General features: G+C 34.8%; 2 protein-coding genes across 4 annotated transcripts in view; both read right to left on the bottom strand.

The window, feature by feature from the left end:
* The window catches only part of LOC306845405 (integral membrane protein 2B-like), a 10,447-nt gene extending 4,867 nt beyond the window's left edge, over positions 1-5,580 (bottom strand). For 2 of the 3 annotated variants that reach the window (XM_079378183.1, XM_079378181.1), the window contains exons 1-3: positions 5,335-5,572; positions 1,944-2,075; positions 109-324 (exon numbers count right to left, since the gene is read on the bottom strand). In XM_079378183.1, the coding sequence (XP_079234309.1) occupies positions 109-324; positions 1,944-2,075; positions 5,335-5,421 (435 nt within the window). In that variant the 5' untranslated portion in view covers positions 5,422-5,572. Of the gene's footprint in view, positions 1-108; positions 325-1,943; positions 2,076-5,334 lie in introns of all 3 variants that reach the window. The other variant, XM_079378182.1, reaches the window with a different exon arrangement.
* A 2,799-nt stretch (positions 5,581-8,379) lies between these two features.
* Positions 8,380-12,876, bottom strand: LOC306845068 (nucleotide triphosphate diphosphatase NUDT15-like). Its single transcript, XM_079377626.1, has 4 exons — positions 12,654-12,876; positions 11,041-11,214; positions 10,697-10,893; positions 8,380-9,724 (listed from the first exon to the last, which is right to left on the bottom strand). The coding sequence occupies exons 1-4, from the start codon at positions 12,692-12,694 to the stop codon at positions 9,621-9,623; spliced, it is 516 nt and encodes a 171-aa protein (XP_079233752.1). The 5' UTR covers positions 12,695-12,876; the 3' UTR covers positions 8,380-9,620.

The raw sequence follows: 12,876 nt of genomic DNA on the forward strand, positions 1-12,876 counted from the left end.
GGAAAACCGACATGTTACTATTTTGGTACATGTAGTTTATTTTTGGGAATCTGATGAAATTGTCTGTGAATGTATGGCTTTGTGAGGGAGATAAACTTCGGTTCTCACCCTGTTGAAGTCATGAACGATGTCAGCAGGGTCGCTGTCGCTGAACTTGGGCACTGGGATGTTAATGAGCTCCACCCCCTCGTCCTCCAGAACTCTCACTCTCTCCTCGATCCTCCTGGACGCAGCTGGCAAATCCATGTTGTTTTCCTCCTGGCTGTCCTGCATCTTGTAATTTTCCTCACGGTAGTTCACCCCGCAGAAATACATCCTCTCCTCCTGGAGACCATCATTATGAATAGACACATTCATTCACCATGCTCAACTAGACACACATCATTCTGTCAGATGTTTCAGTATGCTTAAGGAAATGGAATTTAAGATTTTAAGTTTGCACCAATTTTGTAACCAAAGATTATTATTTTTTTTAAATAAATCATATTTAATTAAATAGTAAGGTTTTTACACCACATCACCTAGTTCAATTATAATTCTGTTGCATTTTGAAGTCAACATGCTGAGATTCAACATACTTTTGTAGAGTAACTGTAATTTGGATAATAATGTAGATTAGTAACATTTATAGGGGCCTATGATTTCCACGATGGGAGAATTGGCAAGATTCAGTCATATAAACGGAATTTATGTGGAATGTCATAAGAATTTGTCAAATTTTGGATGGCTACATCAAAAGTAGGTCAGTACACTGTACACACAAAATGTGATATGGACTAGTGTCTGTGAACATTAAGCCACCAAAACTAGAATTTAAATATGAATCCTGTGTGAATAAATTGCACAGACACACAGTTTCATTTACTACAGAAGCACACCTGACGCTTGCTGTGTTTTCAGACTCTGCCGCCTCAATGAGTACATGAAGAATCTCTAGAACTGCCCCAAGTGAGCATTTGATCATTTGTTATGAATAAAACTATTGTTATATCATATAAAAACAGAAACCTAAAGGTCTTTACAGCAACCCATCAAAATAAAAGTCTGGTTTAACTTGATGAAACCGTGACAGAAATAGTACCTAATGTAATGATATTACTAACTATTAATAAAATTATTACTAAAACATTATTCTGAAAGGAATATTTCCCAGAAAATTTATTTCCCAGAATTTATCAGAAAAATGTAAATACACAACAGTATTCTGGAAAAAATAAACAAAACTTTTTTCTTTTTAAATCAATTAATTAGAGATGTTTTTCATTATTACTAATTAATTACCATTAAAATGAATGAAAACAGAATGGTAAAAATAAAACATTTCATAGGGCCTTAAAAAGGTCATTTTTGTTAAACTTTTAATGAATTGGTTTAATCTTCATATAATTTAAATTAATTAGACATGCTTTTGATGAAGAAAATTTTATTAAACAATTAAATCTGTTTTTTAAGTAAATAAAATAATAATATTTATATATATATATATATATATATATATATATATATATATATATATATATATATATATATATATCTCAATGAAAATGGAAAAAACTGAATCCAGAAATATTTAAATGGAAAAACGGAATTTGGTAATTCACCGCTGACAAGATAGGCTTTTATTAAAATGGAAAAAAACCTGAAATTGTTGCTACAACATGACTAGAGAAAACAAAGAAATAGGGCTGTGGTATTTCTATTAGCTAAAAACTTCAACGCCCATAATGCTAACATTGAAACAATACAAAGCTGGCTGAAATGTTTGTTTTTTGTTACTAATTTTTCATGGAAGAATGTTTATCGTACTGACAAAGAAATCACTTCATCTATTTTTGGACTTTTTATTGTTCTTAAATTTTGAAGTAAATCATAAACATTTGAATACTTTAAGGATCCAACAGATTCACATTCTTATTGACAGCTGATGGAAATGGTTCTCTCACCTCTATGAAGTAGTACCTGTACAGGTAAGCTCCGCCCACAACCACTCCAGACAGAATGAGGGCCAGACCCAAACACATGCACCAGCACCAGGCCCTGGACTGCTGCCTGATACGGAGACCATCCTCCAAGTCCTATATGCAGACACACACACACACACACACACAAATACGAGGAAGAAAAGCTGAATTATATGCTTCTGGTAAAAAATATTTTTTTAAGCAGCTGATGACTTCAACAATACATGCTACATTTACTCTTTTAGCTTTGGAATAGGCAATCTAAATAGGCATATAATCTTTTATGTAATATATGGTCTCACTTCATGACGCCATATGAGAACTACTGTTGGGAACTGTGTTTTTGTTTCCAAATGTTCACATTTTTCTTGCTGAAATCCCCACAGATTGCACTCACTACTAGTTCACCTGCATGTGTTTATCTGTGTTAAAGGAGAATTTTCATCAATTTTATGTGCGAGCGTATTTAGTCTGGGTGTGGCTTTGTAGAAAACAATTGCATTGTTTGCAACAGATACTGGGAAATTTCCAACCTCCCTCCAGAGACCAACAGGAACAAACACACTGCATGATGCAAATGAACAAAACATCAGCTGACTGATGAACAAGGACGAAAGTGAAAACAAATCAGACTGAAAATGGTGACAATTTGGCACCAAATCTTTTTGGTCCTCATTTGTTTGTCATATTTTTCATATACAACATAATGAGAGCAAAAGAAGATAAAGTAGCTAAGCTGTGTTTACAACAGCTAAGATGTTGCAGACTCCAGGGAAATTATGAGCAACAAAAACGAGTCCATTTCAGCTAGAAGCATCTATAACATACATAAAGGTTTGTTTACATGTGTGTCTGAGGGATGCATTGCAGTCTGTACTAAATTTCCCATGACAATGCTGCAATTTAAATGAGTCTAGTCATCATTATCTCTCCTCTAGTTCAGTAAACACCAACCTTATGACCTTGCACAGACATATTTCATATTGTGTGTGTTTGAAAATGATTAGGCAGCAAACACCGATCAATAATGAAAAGTCAACCAACACATTTTAAAAATGCATGTTCATAAAGCAAGTGGTCACATCAAAAGACCAAGTTAAACAGGGAAAAAATTTTTTTTATAAAAAAAAAGTATTATGATTATTTATTTCTTCAAAATCAAATAAAAATGGCTGGTTTTATTATTAAAATGCTAAAATATTCTGTTGCTTACAGTATTTGTTGTAATACATAAAATATATATAGTATATGTAATAATGTATGGCATAAGATTTACATAATATATATGTTTTTTGGAACAATTTATGTTGTAACATCCTTGTTATACGTTACATGTAATTACAAGCAACTAACCCTAAACCTTACAGTAAGTAATATAAACATTTAATATTATGATTAATATTACTAAGTACATTGTAATAATGACTCCATTATCAAAATAAACAGTTACAAATATTTGCACCCATTAAAAATTCAAAAAATTACATACAAAAATAAACACCCACACTGATTATGAATCCTGATTAGGCAAATATTTGAAGCTGCATATTCAAATGCTCCTCTACTGAATTATTACTGGTAGACTTTGAAGTTATACTAGACTTTTGAAGCTATAATCTAGGACACCAATCCATGTTTTAATTATCTGTGAAGGCACAGCATCTGCACAACATGAAATACATTCAAAATCACCCTAAAGTAATGTTGGTCTTAATCAGTTTAAAAAAATGTTTTTATCATTTTAGATTTCATTTCTTTTAATCTATGCAGCACACATGCATCAATAATTTGTGGTCATGCGACATTATAGTTGCATGAATGCACTTTCTGTTGTGGACTTTGCAAAACACGAGCCGAAAACAAAAACCTTAAAAGATTCACTCACACATTTACACACAAACACACCTGTTTCAAATACACAAAGCCTTGCCCGCACACACACAGACACACTGCAGATTACGGCTTAGCTAACAGAGACCGTCTTAGTTTAAATAAGCAGAGCCTTCAGGAGTTTTTCCAAGGAAAAAAACATGGCTGTTTTTGGTAGTCTGCTCCAGCCGCAAGTTCAGTGAGGCTTTGATCACCTGTGTGACAGAGGATTGCAGACCACACAGCACGATCTTTACAGCTTATCTCATGATTAATTGACACCTTTTAACCGATTTAGGTAGTATTAAGAGTCTCTGATTGCCCGAAATGTCTAAAGGCAAGGAGCATCGCTCCATGCATGAAACCTTCTGAATCAATTTCTTCTTTCATAAGACATATGCCTGCCAAAATACTTGCTGAATTAGTGCCAGTGAGATCAGGCTGCAGACCGTTGGTCTGATCGCAGTGGCAGTGTTTCAGCAGACACAACAGTGTCTTATGAATGATTCACGACCTCTTCTTCTTGATTATCAACCCAATTCGCACACTAGGCGCTGACTCATCCTCAGTGGCAGCTGATGATTGTATTTGAAGAACAGAAACAGCCAGACGGTGCATGCATCTGAGTGGGAGTTGGTCTCACACTTATGAAAGTCTCCCACGATAAGCTGGCTAAACATGTATTTCCTCTTCCTGATTTTACTATGTTTACAACTGCAACCTATTCAGGAAGTGCAAGAGACAAATGTATACATCCACTTTCCTTTAAATGCAAATCTCATATGAAATTAACTGTTTAATTTTAAATAGTGTAATGACTGCACAGACGTGTTCTAGTAGTTCTAGTAGCCTGCATCAGGCTACTAGAACAAGCATTTAAACTGCAATTCATGATTATATATATATATATATATATATATACACATGCACCTTTGTACATGCATTTCTTGCAATGTTGCAAAAAATTTTATTTATCTGAACATTGCATGTGCATGCATTAGGAATCTTGATGGAAAACATCTCAAAAGTGCAATGCAATAAGATTTGTGTGTATATATCCTAGAGTTTGTGTTGGACTGTCGGCCATTTTCCTGTAAGCTCAAAGCTGTCACACACACACACACACACACACAGAAACAAGGCAGGAGATGGCTTCCCCCTAAACACACAAAAACAAAACTACCAGACAAAAAATAAGGTTATAATCCTCACACAGCCTGGACGAACATCGTCTACGTGTTTCAGTTACACTGATGTAAATAACGTCTATACTGCAGTCAAACATCAACTATGTTTTTGTTTACTTTTAATGTTTATTTTTGTACAAATCCTTTATGAATTCATTTAATGTCGTCGTTATATGTTTATTTAAACACTCTGACCGACCACTGTTACAACACGTTATAAAGAATATAATGGCTAAAAGCAATGCTGTTATTAACGTTGTTTTTAATTTCATTAACAGTTAACTTAGCCGGTTAGCGTTTGTGCTAACGAAACTCACCACATCCTGAGGGATCAAAGCTTCATCCTTCTCCTCCTTTTTTAAATCCTTCTGTCCGAGAGCGGAGTTGAAAGCGAGTTTCACCATGTTGTGTAACTGAAATTTGTTTTATCAATGTTTTTTTTTTGTCCCCACCGAACTACAGCGAAAGCTTGGCGAATCCGACGACCTCTTTGTACACTGTGCTGCTTCTCAACTTGCTGTGGCGCATTTAGCTCGAGCCGACCGGATTCAGACTGTATGTTCATCAATGAACGGAAAGGGGGCGCTGTTTCCACCAAATATACATAACATCGTTTGTTTAATTTTAATAAAGTTATATTTCAATGTGATAAATAAATTACATGAACAGACAACGTATATTATAAAATAATATAATATAATATTATATAATCAATTCACTGATGGGGGCGTGGTTTCTAAAAAAATGAGACTGTCCAACCTACCAGGTAATGTTTATTTGAGTGCAGGTAAGGTTTATGTGGAAAAATAATACGTTATGAAATACTTGCAGTAGTATTACAAATGTAAAGGGTGTTGTCTGGTGGGAACAGTTAGAGTAAGTTTGCGTGAGGAAGTTATGATGAAATATTGGTAACACTTTACAATAAAATATTTCATTATTAATACAGGTTAATGCTATTTTATTACTTGCAGGGATGGGCAGTATTTCAAATACATGTATTTAAAATACGTATTTGAAATACAAAATAATATTTTGTATTTAAATACCTTTGAAAAAAATCTAATGTATTTTTTATTTAAATAGATTTAATATTAGTATTTTGTATTTTCAAAATACATAAAATACTCTTTATTAGACTGCTGATTTCCTGTATCAACTAGCACAAACATGCCACTTTCATTCATGTGAGCTGCAGCTGTGTGATCTAGAATTGGTTAGTTAAATTTTCTGGATTCCTGTAAGGAAACAAGGAATAATACTGCCTACGTGTGCTATCAAAATTTCCTATTTCCAATGTCATAAGTCCTGATTACAATCATGTCGCAGTCAAGTGCTTTGCTGTTGGAAAGAATAGGAATCGTGGAGGACGCCAGGTTTCCTGGGGAAATCTTATTAAGGTCAAAATCGTAGATATTTAAGATATTTCATTTTGAATAAAATGTAGCATCCCATTTGTTTTTTTGGTCAGATTTTGGTTTTATCAACTAGTCAAATGTGTTCATTAAACTTTACTGCTTGCTATGGCGATATGACAATATAAATGTCAGCGATGTTACAAACTGTAAATCGATTAAACTTTTTCTATATCATTTATATATCATCTTGGTATGCAAATGTATCTGTGGAGCTTCGAGTGGGCAGGAGCTATTGACACGTCAGAGCGATAAAGAAACATGGATAAATGAGCAATAAGCAGCTTTCTGTGTGTGTGTACCCCAAAACAAAGATAACTATAATGTTAATAATAAAGAAAATTAAAATTAATTGGGCATACTCACACTAGGCACAGCTGTCTTGTACTAAAGTTCAAGCGCGATTGTCCTTTCGCTAACAGACATCACAGGTTTACAACCCAAATTCCGAAAATGTTGGGATGTTTTTTATATTTGAATAAAATGAAAACTAAGACTTTCAAATCACGAGCCAATATTTTATTCACAATAGAACATAAAAAAAAATTAAATGGAGAAATTTTACACTTTTATCCACTAAATTAATTTAAAATTTGATGCCTGCAAAAGGTCTCAAAAAAGTTGGCACGGGGGCAACAAAGGGCTGAAAAAGCAAGAAATTTTGAAAAGATTCAGCTGGGAGAATATCTAGCAACTAATTAAGTTAATTGACATCAGGTCTGTAACATGATTAGCTATAAAAGGGACGTCTTAGAAAGGCAGAGTCTCTCAGAAGTAAAGATGGGCAGAGGCTCTCCAATCTGTGAAAGAGTTTGGAAAAAGATTGTGGAATACTTTAAAAACAATGTTCCTCAAAGTCAAATTGGAAAGGCTTTGCAAATCTCATCATCTACAGTGAATAATATCATCAAAAGATTCAGAGAAACTGGAGAAATCTCTGTGTGTAAGGGACAAGGCTGAAGACCTTTGTTGGATGCCCGTGGTCTTCGGGCCCTCAGACAACACTGCATCACTCATCGGCATGATTCTGTCATTGGCATTACTAAATGGGCCCAGGAATACAGGTAAACACAATCCGCCATGCCATCTGCAGATGCCAACTAAAAACTCTATCATGCAAAGAGGAAGCCATATGTGAACATGGTCCAGAAGCGCAGTCGTGTCCTGTGGGGCAAGGCTCATTTAAAATTGATTGTTTCAAAGTGGAAACGTGTTCTACGGTCAGACGAGTCCAAATTTGACATTGTTGTTGGAAATCATGGATGCTGTGTCCTCCGGGCTGAAGAGGAGGGAGACCTTCCAGCGTGTTATCAGCATTCAGTTCAAAAGCCAGCATCTCTGATGGTATGGGGGTGCATAAGTGCATACGGTATGGGCAGCTTACATGTTTTGGAAGGCACTATGAATGCTGAAAGGTATATAAAGGTTTTAGAGCAACATATGCTCCCCTCCAGATGACATCTATTTCAGCAGGACAATGCAAAACCACATACTGCAGCTTTTACATCAGCATGGCTTCGTAGCAGAAGAGTCTGGGTGCTGAATTGGCCTGTCTGCAGTACAGATTTTTCACCTATAGAGAACATCTGGCACATCATTAAACGAAAAATATACGTCAAAGACGACCACGAACTCTTCAGCAGCTGGAAACCTATATCAGGCAAGAATGGGACCAAATTCCAACACCAAAACTCCAGAAACTGATAACCTCGATGCCCAGACATCTTCAAACTGTTTTGAAAAGAAGAGGAGATGCTACACCATGGTAAACATGCCCCCGTCCCAACTATTTTCAGACCTGTAGCAGGCACCAAATTTGAAATGAGTTCATTTTGTGTATAAAATTTTAATATTTCTCAGTTTAAACATTTGTTATGTTATCTATGTTCTATTGTGAATAAAATATTGGCTCATGTGATTTGAAATTCTTTTAGTTTTCATTTTATTCAAATTTAAAACACGTCAGCTGAGTATAATGGTGGAATTTGCAGTTTTACTCGCAAACTACAATACCTGTTCATCAATAAGATGAGAACCAGACCCATTGTAAATCTAAATGTACTCAAATTCAATTAATTGAAAAGTGTGATATCCAAGTAGTTCTAAAGATTTTTGCTGTCATAATGATAACAATAGCGCATACAAAAATAGTAAATTAACTGTTCCATGCTCCGGCGCGGTTAGTGATCACACTACATGCGTACTGCACATGAGCCACCTCTTCAAGCGGTACAGGGCATGGTTAAACGAACCACGCTGGACACGGTACAGAGCAGTCACACTTGTGAAATTAACTGGACTTTGGGGGTCAATTGTGCTCAAGCATGGATCAGATCCCATTGTGTGAGTACATCCTAAATCTAAGTGAATAGAAGATAGCACACCACAACTATAACCATAACAGCACGAAACATTATAAATGATAAAAACATTGACAGCCAATCGGAATCATTTCTGCTTTAAAGAGCTTGAGCATTTAAAGTGACAGATGACACAACTGCATTGTATACTTAGAATACACTAATATACGTAGTTACCTTTATAATTATCGTTCTTGCTGTAAACAGGCCTTAATAGTGTTACTTTTTCATTGGATGGCCAATTTCAAATGTATTTTCTTGTATTTGTATTTAAATACATTTTTCCACACAGTATTTTGTATTTTTATTTTAAATACATTTAGATGTATTTGTGCCCATCTCTGATTACTTGAATGTTAAAATGTAGAAATTAGAATTGGGCAAAATTAAATGCTGTAAAAGTATTGCTTTTGGGATACCTAATGCATTCAGTAATGTTAACAACCCCTTATCGTTAACTGTTAACAAAATATCACACATAACATGCTGTGTACTTATTATACCGGCATGTACAAAAAAATATATGACTGATAAGACCTAATAGCTTAATAGCCTTAGATATAATTTAATACACACGTGTGTTCAATAAAATCATTTGGCTATTGGAAAGCTGGAATAACTTTCAGTAATTAATTATCCATAACAGTCAATCTGAAAGTACAGTATGTTAATCTCACAATTTAAGGCCAGGGTGTGTGTCCTTTCGACAGGTCAAAGCTCTCTTCAAAATGAGTGAGAAAAAGCCTAAGGTGAGTTCAGTTCACCTGATCCTGAATAAGGTTAAGTCAGGGAGTGACAAGGTTGATTTCTTAACTACAGAAAATCCCTTTAACTCTTTCTGAATGGCTGGAAGTCCTGCTGTCTCAGGTTGGCTAATGGCAAGAATAGCTGCTCTTCAGGGGGAAAATCCTCCCACCGCCTCCATGTCCAACCTGAGAAAGAAATAACTAATGAATCTGAAGCTTTCAGTGAAATACTGCAGTAACACTGCTGCTGCTTGGCATTTGGGCAGATACAGTCAAATAATTAAAAATGAATCACTAATTTTTCAGTATTAGCTACACTCACATAATAAATTGATGTCTAATACTAAATAAACTAATTTATACTTGGTCAATACTTACTCATAGAAATCATACATACAACATAGAAATACAAAGCATATGATTTGGTTTTATGCAGTGCATGACTATGTAAACATCAAGTAAATCTACAGATACTTTTGCTGCCATACTTTGTCTTGACTATCGGCATACAGTGGCATGTTTACATAAAACATCTTTTATGTAAAATATCTTACGACAGTAGAAATAAAAAATAACCGATTCTGCAAGGGGTTCCAATACTTTCGCATTCCACTGTATAGTCTGGCTCACACTGGTGTTTATTCTGGCCAAAAAGCACTCATTTAGATACTAAAAGTGTGCTTAAACAAAATATAATGTGACCAATTCTTATTACAAATATTTGACTCCAACTGCAATCACTCCTGATTATGTCAAATTGTATGATCATACCTGATGGATATCATTAAGAAAATCAAGACTTTGAAGTTGGGACAGAGATTACTTTTGTGTAGATCTACTTTTATTTCTATGTTAATGTCATCTTAATCAATAGTTTGTCTAGCATATCTATTCATTTGAACATCAAATAAACCATGGGATTTAAACTTTTAGTGCTTTATAAAAAGCCATGTCATCATTATCTTATACTGTATTCAAAAAACATTTTAATATTTGCTCAAAACTGCTAAAACCTGTTGTAATGGTGACTGCCAAGTTGGCGTGAGACAGGCAATAGTCTCACATGACAGATTTTTATCACTATCATGAATGATCTGTGGGTGGGCCATCTGGGCCCTAGACTACACAGGCAATAACACATTCAAAGAAATGGTTTACCTTCATTCTTCTCTGGCTCCAAATTAAATGGTTCAGCTGAGAAAGACCTGTCCATTTCTCCCTGCATGAAGATTGTGACATAATGGTAGTTTTCCTCCAGTCTGATGGAGTTGACGACGGATACAAAGCGAATGTTCTTCAGTCGGACACCAGCTTCCTCCATCACCTCTCTCTGGGCACATTCCTCCCAAGTTTCTCTGATAATTGAAATTAATTTACATGCAACCCATGTGTATTAATGCACTAGCGCATAAGAAAAGTTAACATGAATTAGCAGGAATTATAAAGAATTTGATACATTAATAAAAGACCACACTGATGCATTTTTGTGATGGCAAACTCACCCGAATTCAATGTGACCTCCTGGTAACTGGTAGGTGCCTTTCCCAACTCTGGTTGTTCTTTTTCCTAACAGGACACATCCTGGATTGGAGGAGTCTGTCACAAGAACCCCAAGTCCCACTCCAGGACGTTTGAGCATGGGTTTTCCACTTTGAACAGCCTCAGACATATTTAAACTGTGTTATAAGAGACAAACAGTTATATAGCTGTAAACAGTTTTGTTTACATAATATATATGTGTCAGTGGTCTAGGCCATTCACATTATAGCCTATGTAATATAGAGTGGCCCCCTCATTTTAAGATGGGCCACCCCAAAATTAAAATTCTGGCTACACCACTGATATGTGTGCACTGTGTATATTTATTAGGGTGAAGTCAGCTAAAATGGGCTATCAGGTAAAATGGGCCAAATAAGGATGTAGCATCAAAATTTTTACAGAAAATCACAATAACTGATTTTGCATTGTTGCTTCAACACTTTTTTATTGGACTGAGTTTTTTTAAAGACGGGCAGGGCAGAGTGTTACATGAAGCTTGTCAGAGAAATAGTAATTGAGCCTGACAGAGAAAATTTCATTCATCACTAATAAGGGTACTAAAGCAATTATAAGTAAGCTTACCAACAAAGCAAAGGCTTATGAACAATGTTTTGACATGCTCTTTCAAATAAAAAGTTTAATTTATAAAAGAAACTTTGATTTTTGTGAAAAAGGTTGTTTTAGGTAGAACTGTCTGGTTACGCTAAAATGGGCCACAATTTTCTGCTAAAATGGGCTGTATACACACACACACACACACTTTTACACAGAAATTGAGGGTGAGAATAGGTTTATATGCCTAGATATGTATCCATACAAAATCTTAATAGTCTTTAAAAAAAATTGCATTGCATACAGTATGGCAGGAGGACAAGCAAAGAAAGGAAACAGAGAGACGAGAAGAGAAAGGGAAAGGAAGGAAGATGTCAGTAAAATGGGCTGAATACACACACTTTTACACAGAAATTGAGGGTGAGAATAGGTTTATAGGCCTACTGTAGATATGTATACAAAATCTTAACAGTCTTTAAAAAAAGTCTCTTTTTATTTTGGCCCATTTTACCTGAATGTTGTGCCGTGGCACAAGAAGGTATCTGCTGATACTCTAACTCTCATAATTTAAAAACTTTTATACTTTTTCACAATATAAAAAATATAAATATATTTAAGAGACCCATGCTAATTTCTAACAATATCATTAGATCTCATGCATAGCTTATTTGATGGTATTATAAGTCATTTACCAAAACGTGGCCCATTTTTGCTGACTTTACCCTATGTATATAGAAATACACACACTTGCATGTATATATTTCAGAAAAATATGTTATATTTATATATTAAATTATATTTATAATATAAATTACATGAATATAAATATAAACATGTAAATATATATATATATATATATATATATATATATATATATATATATATATATATATATATATATATATATATATTCTTTTTTAAACCCTCCACTAGTGAGAGAGAAGGACGTGCAATGCTGGGGATCCGCATGAGCATAATTAAGCAACACAACTTTACTGGAAATCACATCATAGTCTAAACTTACCAATATCTTACTTGGTAGATGAGTCTCCTTACAGAAAGCATACCTTTTACGATCTGGTTGAAGCTTGTGCACTATTAGATGTGCAAATGGTACTATTAAATCATCTTAATTCCCAAAAGAAAGCAAATCTTTGTCACAGTAAACAAGTGAGTTGATTTGAATGGTAAGCTTTGGTTCATGGAGAAGGAAACAGCCAGCTGCGATTCTCAAAGTGGAGCTGCGC

The sequence above is a fragment of the Barbus barbus genome (genome assembly GCF_936440315.1).
Source record: "Barbus barbus genome assembly, chromosome: 25".
Taxonomy (NCBI): domain Eukaryota; kingdom Metazoa; phylum Chordata; class Actinopteri; order Cypriniformes; family Cyprinidae; genus Barbus; species Barbus barbus.